General features: G+C 37.4%; 1 protein-coding gene across 2 annotated transcripts in view; it reads left to right on the forward strand.

Annotated features, from left to right (window-relative positions):
• Positions 1-401: 401 nt before the first annotated feature.
• Positions 402-24,365, forward strand: part of LOC149948784 (growth hormone secretagogue receptor type 1-like) — a 31,902-nt gene continuing 7,938 nt past the window's right edge. Inside the window, exons 1-3 of one of the 2 annotated variants that reach the window (XM_090173917.1) lie at positions 402-959; positions 11,420-12,113; positions 24,269-24,344. In XM_090173917.1, the coding sequence (XP_090030043.1) occupies positions 11,654-12,113; positions 24,269-24,344 (536 nt within the window). In that variant the 5' untranslated portion in view covers positions 402-959; positions 11,420-11,653. Of the gene's footprint in view, positions 960-11,189; positions 11,328-11,419; positions 12,114-24,268; positions 24,345-24,365 lie in introns of those variants that run through there. The other variant, XM_090173918.1, reaches the window with a different exon arrangement.

Here is a 24,365-nt window from a genome sequence, read left to right on the forward strand (position 1 = left end):
AACACGCAAATATAATTAAGGGCTACGCTCGTCGAGTAGATTCCAGACTCCGACCGAAGCTGGCCAGTCCCGAGCAACTGGTGTCCGCTCTACGAAGACCCAAAAAGGAGCCCCTTTTCGACCCATCCATTCTTTATTAATCGACCAAAGGGAAAACTCTGTTATTATAACTCATTAATTAGTCTTCTTTCTCATTTATTACATTCTTCGTCGCTCCCATCTCGATCCCTTTAGGCTTTTCGGAGGCGAGCGGAACTTCGTACCAACGAAGCCTATACGAGAGAGTTTAGTTCGGAGAAATTCCGCTAGAGGCGCGCCTCGTGTTGGGTTTTTGGGAGGAAAGGTTCCCTCCCCCTCCCCTTAGTAGCCTCGTGAATCGATGGTTGCGTCTGTGATGTAAAAAGTCCCAAGTTACTTGGAGATCCGTTTATACCCCAAGTAGTACCCGAACCGTGTCTACCGGAATTCTCGCCTCGCACCCAAACACTCGAAACGCGTGTCCAAATTATTATTAATAACGAGTTTCATTATTTTTCCATTTCAAGCGTGACCGTTTTACAAAGACCATCAAATTCGCGCCTTCTTCTTTTAAATCCATTGTAATTTTGTAATTTTATTTGAACAATAAGTGTCACAATCTATTGTGTTCGTAACGTCTCCGCGATTATAGAAGTTTCAGCGGTATCAGAAAAAGCGTGGGCCGTTTCGATTTAAAAAAAGTTCTGGGTTGGTTTTCGTTATTTCTAAAATGTACGCGTATATACCCGTACTTTGTAGCCGGTAAAAAAATATGATTCTCGATTCAAGCCCGAAAACTAGCGTAAGAAAAAATCGGTTACGTGTGCTATAAAGAAATAAAAAATATTATTTTCGGCGAAGGGGCCTCAAATAAATTCCGCAGCTGTAGGTCGAACAACGAAACTTTTCAAAGATAATAGTCAGAGATTAAAGAAAACCAGGTAAAGGCTCTTTCATTTTGACTTTCATACGATAAATATAATTTAAAGTATATATTATTTTGAAAAGTACGACAAAATTTTAATTATAGTTTATTTGGTTTTCAAAGTTTTTTTTGTGAGTGATAAAAGTTACAGAAAATTAATATTTTACAAGTTCTTTATGAAATTTTTTGGGGTTGCAAACGAAAAAGTGCAATAAAACCTGTTTTTTTAATTTTCGTACGCCACGTTTATAATGTATTAATTATGAATTTCTACCGCTTTAGGCGTATGTAGAGCCAATATGGGTTTCGGGGATATGACGTAATTGGTTGGGGTTAAATACTTTACCCGAAATTTGCATATTTGTATTAGAATTTTTAAAAACTTAATAGATTTTTGCGAATTTAAAAAAATCGCCCGAAACAATTAGAAAAATATAAAATTTTTAACTAACAAAAACGATTGTTTAATATTCTTCAAAAATAATGATTATCGGAAAAGGTTCGAGGGAAAATTTTTTAGTGAATTTTACACCCTTTTTTTTAATTCGATATTTAATTTTATAGCGCGGTTTCACCGGATACATTTACGAATATTAGTTAAAATGTCGCTTTATTTAATAGTTGAGCTGTAAATTTTTATTTTATTTTAATAAAAATCAGCGTGTTTCATTCAACTTTATAACGAATACGGCGATTAAAATAATGGGAGTTTGTGAAATTGCGTCGATCGTCGGGGGAAGCATTAAAAAGAGTTAAGTTTTAATGAGTATGTTAAAAGTCTCCTCTTCGATGATAAGATATAATTTACGACTCCGCAAATTGCGCGTTAGCGAAATGAGCGGAATAAACGCCTCTCTGCTGAAGTAAACAAGGCAAGGTGTACCGAGGCCAGAGACCAATGATTGACGATCTAGAACTTTCTCCGTTTCGGGGCTTCACGTTTTTGAGGGCAGCTGCTACCATCACAACACATGGTTATTCCTCAAACAAGTATTAAACATGCACGGGCCCGCGTAAACGTCTTGAAATGTTACACTCATTCCAAAAAATAAAACTTTCTTTGCGTAGCCAAAATTCGTTAAAAGGGGGGATTATGTAAAGTTTTAGAAGAGGTTCTACGTTAAAGGGTATAAATATTTACGCGTTTCCTCTGTTTAAATTTGAAATTGTCCCCATGGATATAATATAAAATTTAGTATGGGTAATTTTTATTCTGTAGTTATGGTTCCAGTAACATATTTTTGTTTTTGAATTTGTATTCGTAACACACGAAATGTATAATATTTCTCTAACGATAAAAGTATACACCTAGAACATGGAAATGAAACCAGTACTTTCTCAAGCTCAAGGAAGATTCAAATGCTCGCGAATTTCCCTCTAAAACGCGGATGTTTGAACCGAATTACGGCTTAATATTTAGCATTTGTATTACTACGCCAAACGATGTAAACTGTAAAAACTATAATAATTGACGCATTTTTTGGATGTATCAAGTCTGTACTTGATGTATTTTGTCCCGAAAAGTATTTAAAAAAAACCAGCGGGAGCGTGTGAAGGTACGTGTAGAATAGCCCCTAATATAATGCTTGAAGTAGAGTTGACAATTTTAATTTCAATAGTTGATTAGTTATAACGTATTTAAGATAACCAAGTGGAGTTAAAAAAGCTGAATTTGTTTAAAACCTGTCCTGAATCATTAAATTTTATCTCATTAAATAATCAACTATATATCACCAAATCTTTTTAAAGGGAATATTTCGTTTATACACAAAAAAGTTGTTTAGAGAGTGTTTTTTAAATAAAGCCTGCATCTAAGAATTAAACAGTGCTTAACTCTAAACTTAACTTTAAAATCCAATATAAGTTAAGGTTCATAATTATTTCTTTAAATAGGAAAACACATTTATTTGAATATACGCTGAGAGTTCATTAGAATAAACGATATAAAAACTTATAAAATAAATTTAAAAAAGCTTCGTCATTAAAAACGCGGAGGGACCAATCAGGGGTAGCACGCTTTATTTGACCAACTCAAATCAAATTATTTTGTCCGAGTTGGTATTAGTAGAAAAACAGGAGGCAACAAGGGTTCATTTGAAGAAGAAAAAAGCAAACTCCGCCCATTATGTTAAACCAGTTAAAAGATTGCAAAACAAATTACCGAAGAAAATGGGGAAGGAGGGTTGGTGAGGTTACAGGGGCCAAAGATAAAGCTAAATCAGGTTTCACGCGAGAAAAACTTCCAAAAAGAGAATCTTCGCGAGACAATCTTCAAAATTAAAACTAGCTTTTAGAAGAGGGGGAACCTACAAGAAAAATACATCAGAAGAAAAAAAAGGGTTTCGTCTTTTCGTCAATTAACTTTTTCTTCAGATAGAACCATTTATTACGGAAGTTTCAACCCACCCTTGACTTGGTGCGCTAGCACTATATACTAAGCCAAGAAACTAATTTGAAATCTTAATAGAAGTGAAATGTTTATCAAAAATGATTTATTTAAACATGTCAAAATGAAAAATAGTCAATATCTATATAATTTTACATTTCAGTACAAAGCGAGAAATATAATATAATATTATATTATTATTTTACAATATTAATTTTAACGATATAAGACGTTACTTCCATTTAAAAAAATCTATACACATTCTATAGAATTGTTATCGAAATAATATAGAAAAAAGACAAAAATTTCTATAGAATCTATGGAAAAAATAACTAAATGTCTATAGAATTGTTATCGAAATAATATAGAAAAAAGACAAAAATTTCTATAGAATCTATGGAAAAAATAACTAAATGTCTATAGAATTGTTATCGAAATAATATAGAAAAAAGACAAAAATTTCTATAGAATCTATGGAAAAAATAACTAAATGTCTATAGAATAGATGGAAACATTTACAAAATGTATGTAGAATCTATGCAAAAAATAACTAAATGTCTATAGAATCTACAGATAATGATCATAGTTTCTATAGAATTTACAAAAAAAATTATCTTAGTTTCTATAGAATCTACAGAAAAATGAACTAGGTTTCTAAAGAATCTACAGAAAAATGAACTAGGTTTCTAAAGAATCTACAGAAAAATGAACTAGGTTTCTAAAGAATCTACAGAAAATTTCCTACGTTTCTAAGGAATCTACAGAAAATTACCTACGTTTCTAAAGAATCTACAGAAAATTACTTAAGTTTCTATAGAATTTACAGAAACATTACCTACGCTTCTATAAAATCTATGGAAATATAGGTTCAAGTTTTTTTATAGCAATAATAATAGAGCGCGCTCTTTAGGACGTAAAAACCTTAGACGTCTAAGATTTCATTGGTGTAAGGGTTATAAATAAACTAACCGAATTTTTAGTTTTATTTATAAATAAATTAACGTGCCCAAATTTAAAATAAGTAAGTATTAAACTAAAATTTCTAGAGTATTTGGTATATTACTAATAACCGCTTTTAAGACTAGTGGACCACTCTTATGGAATAATATCACGTACACAAAGCATGTTTCGCAAATTCGTTTCCGTGACCCGTGTTATACTAATGTTCAGAATGCATTATCGGACAATTTGTTGCGCTACTCATATTCATTGTAATTCTTTCATTTGCCCCAAATTATTCTAAGCTTTGAGTTCCCCCTCGGAATATAACACTTCAAATCGGAAATTTCTTACTCAGGGACTGAGAGAAATCAGTTCACCTCGAGTAGGAAACGACCCAGCGACCTTTGGGTCACCGCACCAACGCCACTTCCAGGGTATGATCGAATCTACGAGTTAACAAGTCTCAGATGTCTAATTTTAGAAGAATTAAATGTTCGATTATTTGACAGAAATGTTAAATTTATTGATACACTGTAGTAATATTCCATATGAAAGTTAATTTAAATAGTGTCGAAATTAATACAAAACCGTACAAACACCCCCCGGCGTAAAAGAATTGGAATACTTCAGAAAAAGGGTTTATTCCTTATCTCACTTCCTTCAAACAATTGAATTTTTCCGCGAAACAATGTTTTAACGACCAAAGTAACGCGGGGCGCATGACGATCACGTTTTAGAAACAGCAAGCGCGCGGACTACGCTTAATTCCATAAAGCCTCTTTCGCAACTTCCCCTCATTCGAGAATAAAGGAGTTCTATATCGGCGGAACGCGTCGCAAATTAAAGAAATTCGTTCTTATATTCAAAACGGAAATCCTCTTTTCCGAGGAAACTAACAAACGCGAATCTCCGCGGCGAACTAAATATATGCAATGGCCTATTCACACGAGCCAACATTATTTCGCCCAACTTTGTTAATGAACATAGTTTCCTACTCTTCTTTGGCAAAACACGTTCCACCAAAAGGTGTTGAAATTCCGCGCGTTAACCGGCGAAGAAAATTACTTTTTAACTCGTAAAATAATACGTGTTTTACTAAAAAATATGTCGATATATCATAATAGAGACACTCAATATTAATATTATCATTTAGTTTTGCTCAATCATGATAGGATGTTTACTAAAATTATTAGATTTAAATATTAGGAGCCAAGCCTCGGTTAGAAACTTGGCCAAGAAAAACGTTCGCTTGTTAAAATATTTTCTTCATTCATTCCGAGCAGCTTTGGTTCTCAATCAGCGTTGACCAGCAATGTTTGCAAAATTGTGGGCTCGTGTGAATGGGCCTTCAGAAAGCGAGCTCTTGTCGAAGTCGCGAGTCAAAGGGTCATATAGGAAATATCCGTTTCTCAGCAATACACGAGACAGATATATGTAGGTTGGCTCCAGGGTAAAGTGACTTTGCTATCGGCTCCACCAAAGAAGAAATGGTGGGTGGATACTTTTTATTTACCGCCAGCCTTTATGGTGACAGTTTTACTGCTAAGTCTGACCCAAACGGTCTCCGGAGGATGGACCGTCCTTTGTTTTGGTCCCGGTTTAACCGCCAAACCTTCACCCTAGCAACACCATCATGGTAAAAATACAATATATATTGAATTATGTTATGGATAAAGTAAAGACGAATTCTAACTGTACAGCGTAAATTTTTACAACCTCTTTTGCGGAAAATATTTTGTTTGTGGCTTTGAAAATCGTCATAATGTTCATTTTGTTTCAGTTTTAAATCTACGGCAAGAGAATCAATATAATTTCTTAAATAAATTTAAAATTTAAATACCAAAAAATATTAATTTACAATAACTTAAATAAATTTACGCACTTTTAAGGACAGTTTTTTGAAAAATGAAATAACTTTTTAATATCTAGTAAATTTACTAAGTCATTTATAAACGAATTTATGATTTTGAAATTAAATAATTTAAAAACAAACAATTTCAATGATAAATTAGATATTTTAAACAAGTGGGAATTTTATAATTTTAAAATTAAGTCATTTGAAAAAAGTCGATTTCTATGATAATTTCGATATTTCAAGCCAATGGCAATTTAGAAGAATTTTTGGTTTTTAAAAAAAATAATAAAAAACGTTTATTTTTGAAGTTGAGGAATATTTAGGGTTGACTGAATTTAGAAGGCCCGAATTTACCTTTTCCTTGATATTTTTAAGGATATTCAGGCGAAATAATTCCTCGGAGTATAGCGATTTCCATTATAGATTTAGCTAGCGACACTACCAATAAAATATATCAAGAATATAACGGGCTGGATTCGTATAAAGATTTAGAGACTGCACTTTGTCCATTTATATTCGGCGGGTATTAATAAAATATCCGTCTCCCGAATGCATTGAATTGAGGCGTTGCAATAGAGTCATGTTTTATTTTATACCACCCCTAAAAACGACTTGGCGCTTTATAAAATAGTCTCCGTTTTTATCGCGAATGGGTCGACCAACATTTCGGCGAAAATACCCCCTATACCAATTTATAAAATAAATTATATACATTTCCAATTTCCAACGTATAATTTTGAAAGCCGGCTCGTAAATTACGGAAATCGCCGAGTTTATCTTCAAATTATTATTATACGCTTTCGATGAAAATTGCACGATCGCCGCGTAGAAAATACCCAAAGGCATTTACAACATCTTTACCTTATTAACGCGTTTTGAGGCACCATTAAATATATATTAAAATTAAATGTGGTATTGGACATAATTGTGTAAAAATACCTTACGTTGATTGTAGTATAGCGTTTAAGAGTCCTTACAATTGTTAAATGAAATTACGAATTATTTTATATAATTAACGTTTATTACAAAACTCGATAGGTCGGGCATTTGGCCAAATCCCGTACAAAATATGGATACAAATCCACAAATCCAAGAATTTTGCCTCCATAGACTTTTTATGACAAATCCACAATAAAAAAATTCTGTACACCAAAGAGTCAAATGTCCGACCCCTCGACAAAACTCGTGTTTACAATTTCATCAGCAAAAGGGAAGTTTTGGTTGGTACTGAAACCTCTAATATTGCTAGATAGCGTGTATTTATTGCAATAGCGACGTTATCTGCTACAATTTTTTCTAGACAATTTTTCCCGTAAATTTAACAATCTACCAATAAAAAAAATAATTGAAATAAATTCGCTATGTAAATTAAAATATAGTTAGCGAAGTTAGAGTATATGCTAAGCCTAACTTGAAACTGATTGCGGATCGTCTGCTGTCAATCTGTCGAAAACGAATTACCGCATTTATTAGGCAAAATTTGCTGAACGCACTTTTTGTTTTATGAATTCGCATCGTGCGCAATATTTTACGTTGGACGCAAGAACAGATGAACGCATTTTTTTTGGCGTTCAACTTTTATGAATTCCCCCTTAAATAATTAACATGATTTTCGTTAAAATAGTAGTAGCAGGATCGCGAAATTCCTTCATTTTATAATTTACAACCGTATCAATAACAAAATTTTGTAGGCGGAGTTTAGTTGAGCTATATGTTATATAGTCGCTACTACTACTATATTTACAGAAAGTCTTGAAATATATTATAAATTACTATAAATTACTATTATTTTATAATTGTTTAGTAATATTTAATATCATTATAATATTTACAATTAAAAATATAAAAGTAATATAATTTATAATAATTATTTTTCACATTTAGTATGCAATTAATATATAAATCTTAATATTTAACATACAACTACTAATCATCATTCTCTATATTAATCGTTTAATTTATTTAATATAATAGCTTAATGTTTAAAATTAAAAAAATATAGTTCCCTTACAGACAAAGAGGGGCGCCACGAAATGTTTAGTAGGCGGGGCCTCAGAAATACGTAGTAGATCACGCCACCACACCCTAATGCTATATTTTACAGTCGCTTCAATACGTTTTTGACCATATCCATTATCAAGAAATAACTTTTCTAATCTCAATAAGGTAAAAATACCGTGGGAAAAACAACAATCGTAACACCCAGTATTTTGGCAATAGCCTCTCGGGAACAATTTCGCGAAAAAATTGACAGAGATCTTTGAAGGGCGTTCTCTTATTTTGTAGATAAAATAAAGAAAGAGGCGAATTTCATTTTGTTTCGCGCGTCCTTTAGAAACCTTTCAAGAATAGGTCCGGGGCAAAACGAAAGAACGAGGCCGTGTCCGATTTACACTAGGGCATATAGGCAAACCATTTTCCTGAGAAATCCCAGTCTCTCGTTCTCGGCTCGGAACGGAGCCAGATAGAGAGCAGAGATATAGAGCAATAGAAAAGAAATGGTCTGGCCCGTCTTATCCAAGCGCGGACGAGCAAAAAGAGAAAATCATATAAGTGAAAGGGGCTCTTCCCAAGTGTCGGACACCACAATCTCTCTCTCGCTCTCTCTCTCTCTCTCTCTAGCTCTGCAGCCAAAAAAAAGATCCGTTTGACAGGGTATACTCTCTCGGTGGAGAGGGAAGCAAAAACTCTTTTCCGGAAGAAAAGGTTTGTAGCGCCCCTTACGGGCCATGTTGAAAGTTTAAAGGAGGCGGCAAGAGAGATTGACGGGATACCCACTAGAGACATCATGCTTACATACACGATTTAAAAAAATGGTAGATGGGATGGAATTCTCGATAGGTTCCGGAGGAATGATGGAAAATATATTTATCTGAATAGCTTATATAAAGGTAGATGCGTTGGATTTCTAATATTTGTTTGCTCAAAGGGATCTTTCATTACTACAAACAAGAATTTATTTATTTAAACTTAAGGAAAATGACTAACGACGTAAGTTGAGACGATTCGAGGGCATCATGTTCGAATTGTTGAATTTATAAAATGTCTTTACGCTTGCCCAGCTTGTTGAAATGTTGCCCTGGAATAGTTCAGCCAATGCCTAAGAATGAGTTCATAAACTCTTTAGTGGGAGAGAAAACGGATCCACAACTGAAGCGGGGAGGTAACAGTTCAACAAGATGGTCAAGGTTATTTTATAAAAAGAACTATTGATCCTCTGGCACGAGGGGGGGGGGGGAGGAACAACGTCACCGGAATACGTCAGTTTTAGAGAACCAATGAGCCTATAGAGCGTGAGGGGGATTGGGAGCAACGCTAAAATTAATCACAACATAGTAATTCTCCCGGCAGTAGAAATAAAAATATTCTTGTTATAACTAGAAGCTAGGAGCAACAAACACAAGGAGAACGCAGCTAGCCTTTAAACACGCTAACGCAGTGTTGTGTACAAATTTCATTGGCCGAACTTTTACGCTGAACGTTTTACTGGCGGGGGGTAGACCTTTTCCGAAAACGTCTAACCAATGAAAACTGTACGCAAGAAAATCCACGACTATTCACGGGTTGCGTTTTCCTGGTGTGTTTGTTGCTCCTCGCTAGAAGTATGTAATATATATCTTACGAGAGTAAAAATGAAACCAGGTTCGAGGCAGTTTTCAAAGGGAGCGATTTTTCTGCAAACCGTCGAAGCATACGCAGCTGCACGGTTAAAAATTAACAGCTTTATTACTTAAATGTGCAAATTAAATTAATTTAGTTATTTACAAACCATATTTTCCCAGTAAAAATAGTGAAGGAGTGTATTAATCTGTCTATTTCTTCCGAACCGCATTTTAATTAATCAATACGGAGGTACGTGTGAACATAATTAGCAATAAAGCGAGGTTAAAACTTCTTTCTAAGAGGTATACTACACAGGGTGTTTCAAAAGGTCATGCAAAAATTTGAAGGAGTTGTAGGGTGTGAGTTGAGAAGTATTCCGGTTTTTTCCCCATTTTCCTACGATGAGTTCAAAGAGTGCCAGAGAGCTTCTACTAGCAGCACCGTAACCAGGATTCGATTTCAGGGGGGGCACGCAATGGAAACAAATAAAAAAAAATGAAAAATTGTACATACGTTTCAGGGTGGGCACGGCCCGACCGCCCCCCCCCCCTGGTTACGGCCCTGCCTACTAGCCACTGGAAGTAGGCTGTAACGAGCGCAAAACCAAGCAGCAGGGACTTTAAATACAGTTTAAGTTTACTTTTTTACGCTGGCCACCTCGATTTGCTTACACAGTCCTTTTTTACCTATCACACGAACCCAAACCTTAATGTTCACATTTCCCTGGTGCTTGGTTTCGCACTTGTTGCAGCCTACTTCCAGGGGCTAGTAGGCCACACTTTGAAGCTCTCTGGCGCACTTTTAACTCATCGTAGGAAAATGGGAAAAAACAGGCATACTTCTCAACTCCTTAACATTTTTGCGTAACCTTTTGAAACACCCTGTATACGTCTGCTATAGCTTACACCGATATTTCATTATTTGAAGGAGAGGTATGACAAGTTTGTTAGTTATAAATAAGATGTTTTCTAGCGTTTTGAAACAAGATGTCGAGGAGCGGAATACCACGACCGTGTATAGTGAAAGACAAATGCCCTCAAAAAAATGCCAGGCATCGCAGTGACGGCGTTAAAGAGTAATGAGCCGAAGCGTTCATTTTTAACCCTAACACGTTCTTTCTAATTTACGATTCGTAGAGATAGCGATTTAAAATTAGCGGCAGCCGAGATAAAGCTAGCTACATTTATTTAAGAGAACGCGCGTGTATATATTGGTTCGTTTAATTTGTTGTGAAACGGAAAATCGGGGAAAAAAGACACAAAACGAGGCGATAAAGGGAGAAGATAGTCAGCGACGGCAATTTACGGATTAGATAAATCGCCAAAAGAAGATAAAGACACTGTCTATATATCCCCAATTTAACAGATGTTTGGGCGGTTGACGTCAAAAGAATTTCCGCGCGACGCCAAAACCAATTAAACGAAGATCATTAATTAAGTTCAGATCGAACGACGTTCATTCAAAACACCCGCATTTGAAAGGCGATATGTTTTAAGGGTGGCGCCGCCTTCGCCGGAATTGCGTAAAAGAAATAATGAGATGGGGAGTGTGAAACAGTCGATATTCGCCAGTACAAGGAACTCTTACAGTTTCTTCCAGTAATAAGTTATTTATATTCGAACTCCGTTAACAGCCGGGCTATAGCTTTGAATGGTTCCTTTGTAAGAACTTTTTTCTCCTGTCTTTCCAGATACGCTCTAAGAAGAATCGACGATAAGTGTACTGTGAAACGGTGAAATATAAGCCAACCTCAAAGTGGATTCTTCAAGGATACCATATTCATACGGATGTTGCCTTCCTACCGCGGATTAGCGCGTACCATCGCGCGCACGAAGCGGCAACCTATCGGATATAGTCAAGATGGTGGTCACGGTACTCGGTACGATATTCCGCGCGTCAACTTAAGTTCGGAGGTCGGGAACTCATGGACACTGAAACCTCGATTTCTCTGGAAGACGACGAAGAGGCCTCGCTGCTATCGGGCGGCACCTGCAACGCCACCTCCGAGACCTACTTGCGCCACATAGTCGGGTACATCACCGTCCCGGGTGACAACACCGTGTACCTAGTCAATCGCACGGCCATCATGGCCTCCCAGAACAGCAGACTGTGTTCCTTCTTCAACGGGGACGACCCGGTAGACCTGCCGGACTACATCCGGTCCGCTACCACCGCCGTTTGCACCTTCATCCTGGCCATTGGGGTCAGTGGAAACCTCTTGGTGCCCGTGGTCGTCTGCCATACCAAAGAGCTACGAAATTCCACGAACTTATTCTTAATCAACCTGAGCATCGCCGACCTCTTGGTCCTGATCATCTGCATGCCACCCGTTCTGGTCGAGCTTCATTCCAAACCCGAAACGTGGGTGCTGGGCGAAGTCCTCTGTAAGTATCGCACCTACGAAATCGAACCCCATCCACGGCGCAAGCTTCGCCTTGCGTCTGGTTCCGACGCGCTGGAGCGTTCCAAATTCTGCAGAGAAAATAAACCCACCCAGGGAGCCGTTAGGGTCTCTCCCGATGTTCCGACAATGACAAATAACGTTAGATAAAGCGGGGGGCGAAGGGGGATGAAGAGAAAGATAAGACAAACGAAACCGGTAAAAAGCGGCCAAGGTTCTTGCCCAGCGTGTCTTCTCTCTTAGCCAATCAAAACACTTAATAGGTTAAATCAACCCAGAAGTAATAGAGCGAGCCGAAGGGATGTTGTTCTTCGTAATCATCGAGAAACGTTTTCGGAGCCAGATATTCAATACGGGATACCATCCTTATCTTCGTGTCGGACTACATTCCCTCACCATCTAAAGGTCAACCCTGATACGTAACGGCGTCAAGCCTTGGCTCGGTTCCGTTTATAGCACGCGTCCATCTCCGACTCGATGGAATATAAAATTTAGCCTCGCCGACCGACCAAAAACTGTCTAATCTAGTTTGGCCACAGCGCGACACTTTCCGAGGCGAGAGATACGGAGGGGGGGGGGGGGGGCACTCTATTTCGAGCGTCAAAAATGGAAGAGGCCTCAACTTTATAATAAGGCGAGACTTCAGAGTTCCTCCTCTCGCACGTGTTCGAAGATTTATTCCTGTTTCTGTGGCCCTCTTCGAATATATCTTTTAAAATTATATTCCGCCAATTTTTCTCTTTAGTATTTTTCATTTCTTTTTCATTCCCGCTATAATATCTTTTATTATTTTTCGGCTTTATTCTTTAAATTACCTTTTTATATAGTCGCCCCTGGATCCCCATAATATATTTTATTTTTCGAGAGAAGGAGATTCCTTCAAATCACGTTCGCTTACCATTCCCATTCATTTTTGCATCACGTTCCCATACCATTCCCTTTGCCATTTTGTATCACGTTCCCATACCATTCCCATTCCATTTTGTATCACGTTCCCATACCATTTCCATTCCATTTTGTCTCAAGTTCCCATACCATTCCCATTAAATTTTGCATCACGTTCCCATATTATTCCCATTACATTTGACATCACATTCCCATACCATTACCTCAATTCCCATTCCATTTGCTCATCCATTCCCATCTCATTTCTTTTAAAATATTTGTTGCTCATCCATTCCCATCTCATTTCTTTTAAAATATTTGTTGCTCATCCATTCCCATCTCAATTCTTTTAAAATATTTGTTGCTCATCCATTCCCATCTCAATTCTTTTAAAATATTTGTAGCTCATCCATTCCCATCTCATTTCTTTTAAAATATTTGTCTCCCATCCATTCCCGAAACACCTATCTCCGTTTCATAGTATGGCGATCAAAGGGAACAACTATTCACAACCATTTCCAAACTCAAAATTCCCTTTTTCGACCCATCCCCAAATTGAAAATAAGAGGTCAATCTGATCTCAAAACCTTTGCGCGGTGATTTCGTGGTTACCGTGGTAAATGGTAAATAGTTTCCATACAGCTCTCTATTTTAAACAACCTTTTCGGATAGTCGGGTAAAATCTAAGGAACCATAGAAGAGACACTAACGCCAAAAAAATAACAAAAAAGGCCGCAATTTGGGAAAGGAAATCTCGGCTATAAATTATTAGAGATTGCAGCGCCGGACTTGACCAAGTCGAAGCTCAACACTCCCAACTTAGGATAGTCGACACTCCCTAACGTATAAAAGAAAGCGTACGAACGATAAGATAGTCGCGTTTATTCAGTCGCGTTGAACGCCTAGACTTTGGAAGTTAGTAAAAAAAACCGCGGCAAAAGACTAGAGGAAGCTCTCGTTGCCCCTGTAATGGGATCTCATCAGTCAAGTTAGCGGGTTCCGAGGCGAAGCCAACGGGGAGGGGAGGATAGAACTGGGGTTTCACGAAAAATCGAAAATGAAGGTTCCAATATATGGGAGAGATTTTGCGAAATCCTTTTAATAAAGGATTAGAGCCGGAGGCTCCTTTCAAGTCGCTCCAAAAGAGTGGAAGTTTAAACAAATATTTGACGCGAAAGACAATTCGCCGTTTCTAGACAATGTTGATCTATCTCTCTCTCGCACTGGCCTCAGTTGAGAAAAGTCCCAGAAAACCACCGTTCGAGAAAGTCGAGAAAGTTTTATCCGAGCGGTTTTATCAATATCAGAAGACGGCCACCTCCCGGGATACAGTTGAGCCCCGATTGGCGTCAAAGGCAAATTAATGAGCTCCCCCTTTAAATAATGCGGAGATGGCCGGACCAGTTGGGATGAGATTATACAACTCACGCTTAGCTAACGGGATTTCCAAAGTCATCAAGAGGTCGCGTGGGAGATCATCCGGATTCTTCAAACTCGAATGTATTATCATTTAGGGTTTAGAAAGTTATATGGCAGAAGCGTGACAAAAGCATACAAGTTCGATTGAAGTCTACATTTCTCTTAAAGGAAGTATAAGTGTTTTGAAAATTGGCGGTAGCAATTGTCGCGACAGTAATTTCATTTAACACTTAGCCGAAAGTGCACTCTGACTTCGTTCGAAAGCACTTTAAATCAATTTCATTCAATGAGTCGTTTAGCAGAATCTTCTTTGAACAAAACGTAATCTACTAACGTACGGAGAAGGCCCACGTGACAAACGCGCGGGTCCGCATTAGGCGGTAGAGATTCGTACAACACTTTCACCCTATAAAACGAGCAACAGCACTCCTAGCGGAAAAATCACGACCTTCATTGATCAACCATCGAACTCCCTCTAAGTAAGATCTTAATGGGCGGCCAGACCAAGGTAAGGCTCGCATCAGTCAGGCTATGATTTAAAACGAGGGAGTTGATAATCGGGCTTAAATGTCAGGCGGCATTAGACCCTCCCATCGAGCGTGGCTCTTCGGTTCGATTGACTTGTCAACTACGCTATAGCGGCGAAGGCCTAACTAGCAGTCGCGCTCTCTCTAACACAGTCGGATCTCTAAATAAAAGTCGACAAGGACAATCGCGCGTCACTTCCGTCGCGATGGTAACTTTTAAAGTTCAACGGAGCGAAGACGGAGAAGTCCGGGATGACGCGGCAGACGGGGAAGAGGCAGTCGAGGCGGAAGACGAACGAGGGATGGAGCGGAGAGATAAAGATGGAAAGGAGAATGCCTGGATGCCTAATGACGACACGGAGGAGGGCAGATCGTCGCCGAGGATGCGGACGGTACGCGTACGCGACAACGGGCGAATGTCTACCGAGAGCCAAAAACTTTTGCCTAATTACAACCGCGCGGATTTTTACGAGAAGAAACAGCGAGGAGCCGATATTAGACGAGGGATAGAAGGTCGTCGAAACAGAAAATAAAATGGGGTCAGTTACCTCATGAATTAAAGATAATCGGAGATGAGTCCTCTGAACTATGTATATCTTCCCCCTACTCTCTGTATATAAAAATAGTGAAGGACTCTTTGGCGTTATCTAGAAGGAACACGCGCGTCTTGGCCAAACTTATTAAAAGACAAGGCCCTTAATTAAAGCGAGATACCGATGGGGGTTCGGGATATTATAATTATAAATTATATGACGGAGCTTGACCGGGTGACCACTAGGCTTCTTTGTAGGCGCCGCTTTCGGTCGGACCTCGTTCGAATCGCCAATGAAGCGCGGAATCAATTGGCCCCTTCTTCGGTTACACCCTTCTGCTAAAAATGGGAAGGAAATTTGCATGATTGCGCGTTTTTTTTCTCTTCAAAATTCTTTTCGGTGTGTACAAGGGCTTTAGAAATTTTGATATTACCATTACAGCGGTGCCACCCTTTTTCTTCGAGGGCATTCTCGAGAAAAAAATTCCAGCCACGCTGCGGGTCCCAAATGGTTCTTTCCGGATTCAAAATGACTAATTAATGGACTATTTTAACGCGCGCGCGCGCTTGGCAAAAGCTCAGTCAACCGATCAAAGCGCCGATAGCAGATTTTAAAAAACACACGAACAACGGGGTTGGGTATAGAAAATTATTTTAAAATTGGCTCTGTTCGCTGGGGAGTAGATTCATTTTGATGACACGGATGTTCGTTTGAATGACTAAAGCGGGTCAGCGTTGGAGAAAATCACCACTTAAAGGGAGTATACATTTAGCTGTTCAAGTGGATCTAACTGATTTAATATTATTGACGCTGTGTAAATTTGGGGCAAAACTCCATTCGCTTTGTGAAATAGGGATTTTAAATTAATTTACTGTCTCACAAAATGACTACCTAAATTTTCTGTATACTCCCTTTAATTCCAAGAAATACTAATAGTTTTTTAAAGGCTTATATTTAAAAAACCATGTTAAATTAAAAATAATGTACGGAGCTCTAAAGATTGGTTGATTTATTTTTAAGATTTTCATTGTTGATTAAGTAAACAATCAACAGGTGTCAATTTGAAGTCAAACCATGAGTCAATAAAATCAGCACATTAAGCTCCCGTCTCCCTGACAAAAACTGAAACCTACGTGAGCGAGGGGATGAAACAGAACAGGTAGCTTGTTCCCAGAGCGAGTCGTTCTTTATCGCGCAGGCAGATTAAAATATTTCGCTTTTATCACTCGATGAGAACATGGCCTGCTATTTATCATTTTAACCGGACTGAAAACCACTCGAAATTTTAAAAAAATGATCTTAACTCTTGAAAAATAGTGTTTTAACATATTAATTAAGTTATTTAATATTCTTATTCTAACTTATTATTGTTCAATCAAAAGATGTTAATTAAAACTTAAGAAATTAAACGTTTCACAAAGCGATTGTAAAAAGGGCTAGCTCACGTGGTTCCGAAGCAACAAACATGTTTCATTGAGCAATCTCATATTGGGTCTATATTTTTTAAATAAAAAACACAACGAATTGCTCTGGTGCACAAATTAAAAGTTTTATTAAAACATTGTTACAATGGTACCATGTAGGTTACTAGTACCATGAAGGTTACAGACACCTGGGTCGAGTTTAAATCAATAAACTTTTAATTGTGCACCAGAGCATTTCGTTGTGTTTTTCATTGTAAAATATATTATTTTGCGCAAGTTTAAACTAATTTAAAATTATAATATTATATCGGGTCAATAATACTGCTATATTTACAGTCATACACATTATATTACAAATTAATATAAGTTTATATTTTTTAATAATATTTAATATAAATTATTTTAATAATTTTGTAATTAGTATTTAATATAAATTATTTTAATAATTTGGTAATTAGTATTTAATATAAATTATTTTAATAATTTGGTAATTAGTATTTAATATAAATTATTTTAAAAATTTTGTAATTAGTATTTAATATAAATAAATTTAATAATTTTGTAATTAATATTTAAATATAAATAATTTTAAAAATGTTGTGTAATTAATATTCATATATAAATAAATTTAATAATTTTGTGTAATTAATATTTAAATTTAAAATTATTAAAATATACTAATAATTATTATTTTATTAACCACTTTAACACTGAAATTATTAATTATATATATATTAATATTTAATATGTAGTTCCCGTTCAGTTGTTAGAGGGCGGCGTGAAATGGTAAATAGGCGGGGCCTGAAAACTAGGTAGTAGATCACGCTTAGACACTCCAATGCTATTTGTTCTCAGTCACTTCGAGCCGTTCTTGATCCGATGCTGGGCGCTGCTACTAGCTTCATTTCAGCCAGTGATTGCAAATTTATAGAAATTTGCCCCTTTTCATTTTTTCAGGTAATTTCTCACATTAAGTCAACTTAAATCTAAATTATTATTCAATCAATCTTTTTACACCGATTAAAGAAAATGATAACGAAAGACTACAATTATCATCGTATCAATCATTGTTTGTCAATCGAAGTGTTACTAGGTTCAATTAAGTTATACCAGTTGCTCCCAAATGTCCCAATGGAATGGTGACTTTGACTGTATTGCCAAGATAGTTTGACAAAATACCGCGAAAACCTAGGTGCATAACCTATTTAACATTTCGAGTTAACCCAACATGAAAAAACTCGATACATAAAAAATGTTCGACTAATTAAATATTTACCATTTTAATACTATACCACCAAAAAAATTAAAAATAGTTTTATCTAAATATTGACCTATTTGGGGTCGAAAAGATTTTGGACCACCCGTCGCAAAAAAAAATATTCAACTGGGGGTTTTTTTTTCAATCATAACAGGCTGGGAAATCACTCAAACCCTTTACAATATTTTTTTTTTAAATTCACCCTTCTTAATATTCGGCGCACATTCGATGCCCGAAGCTTAAAAATCGTATTCGTAATTTTTGCTCCGTCTTTACATATATCGCGGCTCTTTCGGGACAGATCTTGAACGAGATGAATTACCGTTGATTTAATTTCCAATTAATGAGAAACGAAAAAAAGGCATTAATTGTTTCACGCTTTGTCAATTAGTCGTGTTTTTATCGCACCCAATAGGCAGAAATCGGAACGAGCTCTTGATCTCTCGGAAGAGACACTTCGGCTGAAGTAATTGGGCTGTTTTCAGATAGGTCATTAAAATATTGGCCCTTAGAGCGCCGCGTGGTGACAAATATTTTATTCAGCGAAGAGAAGGGGGTTCGGGGTGTTCGAATCCTTTCCTAACGAGTCTTACCAGAATTAATAAGATGAAAAAATTAAAAATATTAAAATTTAATTTATCAGTCAACATTGGATAGCTGCGAGGAGAATTTTATTGCCAGCGCGCATTAATAAAGTATTATTTAAATTACATGGGATGAAATTATATACGAAATGACACCCTTTTCTATGGTAATTTAAGCGATAAAAACCATAAAAATATATTCAACATTTCGTATCGTACCTGGTGGCGTAATACTAACAGATTCATTTGTACGAAACGGTTATCATATTTTACTATTATAATATTAATTATAAATGAAACAATCTAAATATTATTGAAAAATATCTTAATTTTTCAAAATTCCCAAAATATTATTTAAAAAATAAAATGTAATTAAAAATCTAAAATTCATTTAAATAAAAATAAATATTATGGAAACCATTCAAAATATTACTGAAAAAAATTGAATATTTTTCAAACAAATCCCAAAAATCGAAAAATGTTTGAAAAATCTAATTTTTTTTTGAAAAATAAGGAAAATATTATTGAAAAATAAGGAAAATGTTATTGAAAAATAAGTAAAATATTATTGAAAAATAAGTAAAAGATTATTGAAAAATAAGCAAAATACGAATAAAAATCTAAAAATCATTGAAAAAATTTAATATTATTGAAACAAATCTAAATATCGTTGACACAAATTTAAACATTATTGAGTTATCAAGGTAAATATTTGCTTCGGTTTCCCCTTTCCATTGTAGAGGTTGACGGGAATAGGGAGTGTAGGGAGCTGTTGGCTCGCGTGGCATCATGAAGGGCTTGCTACAACCCTCCTACGCATAGTAACACTGCCACCCGCTTAAAGGAAATTATAAAACGCTAGATGACTTGGTGCCTTGTGTATTTATTATTCATTAAATTAAAAAAAAAAATAATATTTTTAAAAGGTTTTCGATCTAAACGAGCAATTTCAGGACCACCTAAAAATGTGAAGGACATCCGAGAATCTAACACGCGTTAGTACACGCGGGGGAAACGAGAGACACTCTAACAAGTATTTGAAACGAGTTGGTTAAAGAAAAAGAGACCGAAGTGATGGATTGATTTTTAAATGAGATCTTAAACAGATGCGAGATACGTCGCGTAATGTACCCGCAAAAAGAGGAAAATCCCGTATTGTCCCCGGCGCTGTATAAAGCGGGCATCCTTGAATAAAGCCTCTTATCTTCAACTTATTCTTGGGTGAAATAAATTCCTTAACAACGGAGTGAAAGGATTTAAGAAAAGGGATCCGGAGAGCGTGTCCACGATCTCCGAGAGATCACGATTGGCGCGGGTCGAAGGGCTCCGCCAATGACGGCGGGGTGAAATTGGGAGGCCTAAAATGATGGATGGGCAAGATCGCCTTTTGACGCGAGCGAGATGGAGCGCTTTTAAGCGGCTTCCTCAATACAGATTGCGGCCCTTATTACTAGACACCAATTCTAGTCGGCGCTTAGTGATCTATCAAAGCGCCAATAGACTCGGAATCTCGGAAGAACTAAAGTAAGAGGTTTCTTCCACATCCACTTAATGGTCAATGGGTCATGCCGGCTTAAGAAGACCGTGGACTTAATTCTATCTTACGAGAGCCGTGGGAGTGTGTCCGTTGTCGAGAAAAGGTCACCCCCGACGAGATTCGACCTAACCTCTTAAAAACCGACTCAACCGGTACATAAGGCCACGTAGTCTCGAGGATTACAATTTTCTTTGGTGGAAGCGGCGAGTGACATTTGTAAAGAGAGACTCTAATAACCGAGTCATTGAAACGTTAACTTTGAAAATAAATTGATGGCAAACTGCGGGGTGAAATTAGCGAGTTTCAACGCTATTAGACGCGGTTAAATGAAAAAGCGGACGATGATGGTACTTGTGACGTCATCATGACCTCGGGTGACCTCTGACGTCAGCTTAGAATTCCTTTTGTTGTTAAAAGTACCATTCTAAGAGTTATTTTTAACGCCGATAGATGGCAGGGTGGTTAAAGAAACTCTGAAATTAGATGACAACCGAAGACGATTCGCCTTTACGTTACCACCGGATAGCGAATGACTGTCATATTCTTAAAACAAAATTACAGAAATTCCGCGAATTTTGAGGAAGAAAGTTAAAAGAGAGAAAAAAGGCAGTAAACCGCGTTTGAACAATAAACAGAAGCGGCAATAAAAGTCATTTTAATTTTCACTCGTTGACGTCGTAAATGTCTTCCCCGGGTTCTAAAAAATAAAAAGAACCAGAAAAAAAGCAATAAGTTCCCGGAAGTAAGCCGCCCCCGATCGTTAAAATCAAACAGCGAAAGCGAACCGCGGGTGTTGTGGCGGGGTATTAAATTGTCACAGTTATCACGCGTCGCCCACGACTTCTTCGGCGGAAGGAATACCTCGTTGTTAATCAGTCTTGGGTGGTTCGTCAGTGCCATCTCGTCGCCATCACCAAATGACGACTAATTGTGGCCACGGAATCGCACGCCCATTGAAATAAAATCTTACGTGCCCAGACGCAACTTCGAACGTTTAGCGCGCGGACGCGTAGTTAAATGAAAGAATAGCGAGGTGGTTAAGGTACGGAGTAGCGATGAACTTGTGGTAAGAAAGAAGAGGAGGAAGCCCGGTTTAGCCTAGAGACGTACGTTAGCACGTTCGCCCGAGCGAGACCGAAACAAAACAAGCGAGTTCTTTGAGGCTTTCTGCCAGAGTGTAAAACGAAACCCATCAACTACGACTAATTAAAGAAACCAGCAACATCCCGACTACGTTCGAACTAAAAATTAAAATTACGCCTAATTTTAATTGGGTCTACCAAAGATCACGTTGTTTGGAGTCACGTTAAAAAATTGTCGCTCGAGGAAAAAAATTGTTTATAATAATATTAATAATAATAATAATCAGCTAGGCACCACCTTAGGCCCAAGTCATCAAGCGACTTTTAAAGCTAATAATTCAGGTGACCGGGTTACAATGCGTAGGAGGGTGGTGGCAAGCCCTTCATGCCACGCGATCCAACAGCTCCCTACACTAACTATTACCGTTCACCTCTACAAGTTTTTATGGAAGGGTAAACCGAAGAGCTCGGGGGAAACCCCTTTAATAATAATTTCGAATATATTGTCCTCATCCAAAAAACTACTATGATGGAGATTATCTACATTAAGGACAACTTTTAGCGTGATAATGTTCCCTGAAATATAGACCGAGTCTCCACAGGTCAGGGAATTATTTGGGAATTGATAGAATTTGTAAAAAGTCAAAGAATTTAAATAAATCATTATAATTTTATGTGGGTGATCTGAAAAACCAGGTTTGTAAGCCGTTGCAAGAAACGTTTTTAAGTTAAAACATAAACTGAACAGACCCATTTATACTAAAATATAAGCTTAAGTAATTTCATTAACGTCTCATAAAAATAAAATATGAAATAAAAATTACCTAATTTCGACGTTTATAAAGGCCGGGAAATATCTTAAAATGGTCAGGGAAAAGTAAAGGAATTTTGAATATTGTTTCAACCTTGTTATAGTATTCGATTGAAGTAAATCTAGTTTTGTCAAATTCCATCAAAGTTCAGATTCGTGTTCCTCGCATCCTCCACAATATAAGTATTTCAATTGACCTAATTTGAATACAAAGTTCTCCGTATTCATAACCGGGTAACGAAGCCAGAGACTACCCAACGTAGGGTTCTGTCTTAATGGTGCGAACGGGATAAATACCAGCCACGAATCTGAAGCCGACTTAGAGTCCAGGCGAGAGCTACAGAACGCCACTTCCAGGATCTCACTTTATTACGCACGGCGCCTACGTCCATCAGCGACAATGTTCCCCGCGTCCTTAAGCCCCGCTTAAAACAATGAAGGGAACGCGCGATACCGGCTAAAAATAACCACCGCCAAACGGGTCTCTTCCGCGGAGCGTGAAATCTTACAAGTTCTTCTCAGGAGCGACTACTATTTTTATAACTTTTAAAAAGCAGCAGCCCAACTGAGGTATTTTAAATAAACACTAAACGCCACCAACGCAGCCTTGGGTGGCTGCCCGCCCGAAAGACGGGCGGATTAAATTAGATACTTCAAAAACGCAGCTAGAGAGGGTTTACGAGACAATGATAGTACGACTGCACCCTCCCACTACCTTCAGTTTAAACGTTCGATGTTTGGATGTGTTTCATATCAAAAACCTATTTAGTTCATTTTGCCTTTAAAAACACCTTTTAAATTTCGCGCCGTTTCGTTGATTTCTTCTCCGATTTTTTAATAATAATCAGCTAGGATAATACCCAAGGCACCACTTTAGGCCTCAGTAATCGAGCGACTTTTAATGTCATTTATTCAGATAGCCGGGTTACAATCCGTAGTGGATACGTGGTTTACGGGACTGTCATTACGGTCACGTAGATTTTTACATACTATAATAAATATACGTACAACACTACAACATTTTGGTCACCATATTTCGCCAGTCAAAAACTACACGATCTTAAAACGTTGGTAGTAGCCTTGAAAAATTACTATACCTTTCAAGGAAAAAAATTTAAAGCAAGTTCCAGACTGATGATATTATTGTTTCATTTTGAATTGTGATTTTTCCGTCTGACCTAAGTAGTGTTTGCTTCTCCAACCGGTTCGCCCAGTACGTACTCAGTAACTTCAACACGTTCTTAATAATATATAAAAACATTATTCTCATTGCTGACAAAAATGTAGAATTTTACAGCACCTTCTATTGAAACGTATTAGAACTAAAAGCTAAAAACAGCAGACATAACAAAAGTGGAATAAGTCCAATATTGTCTTAAGACCCTAAGCTCGCGGCATTTATACGCGTATAGAGTTTATTTTGGGAACAGTTTACATCGTTTAAAAGTTTAAAATGTCGCATCAAAGTTGGCCGTGATTAGGCCAAGTTCGAAAAGCGAAAGAAAAAGAGTTTACCGCCCCGCAAATAAAGACAAAGACGGGGTAGATGTAAAGTCTGAAGCTCTCGTTACGGGTGAAACTAGCGGGCCTCTGGCCATTAGTATTCCAAACCTCAGAATTTCGTCTGACTACAAATGGCCGTTTTAAGCCTCTTAGGGGTGCCTTTCGAGATTGGAAAGAAGCACATCCCCCCCCTAAAAACCAACACTAACTCTCTTAGAATGCGCCCTCCCCTCCTTCTAAAGCGCGCGATCCAAGAATGTCAACCTTTAATGATAATGTCTACCAACCGCGGCGCCGGAAAGTTTTGTAAACCCTCTATCGTCGGTCGTATCCAATAACATTCAATTAAACATCGAACGATGCCACGTCGGGGGCAGAGAAACGATTTAAATGCTAATCAACCGGCGACGAGATTTCGTAAGCCTAATTAGGCCTAAAGGGAATAACAAACGCCTCCGCAGACTAAAAAGGGCGGGACTTAACCATAGCTCACTGTTCAGGGTAAATTTTACCCGTATACCGGTTCAAAGACTGGTTTCGATGAGCGAAATATATTGAAATGTCGTTGTTTACAGGTAAAGCCGTTCCTTACGTGGAATTGAGCGTGGCCCACGGTAGCATCCTCACCATTTTGGCCATCAGCTTCGAAAGGTTCGTTTTCTTCGAGCGATG

This window comes from Leiobunum rupestre, chromosome 4 (assembly GCF_980474605.1).
Source record: "Leiobunum rupestre chromosome 4, qqLeiRupe1.1.hap1, whole genome shotgun sequence".
Taxonomy (NCBI): domain Eukaryota; kingdom Metazoa; phylum Arthropoda; class Arachnida; order Opiliones; family Sclerosomatidae; genus Leiobunum; species Leiobunum rupestre.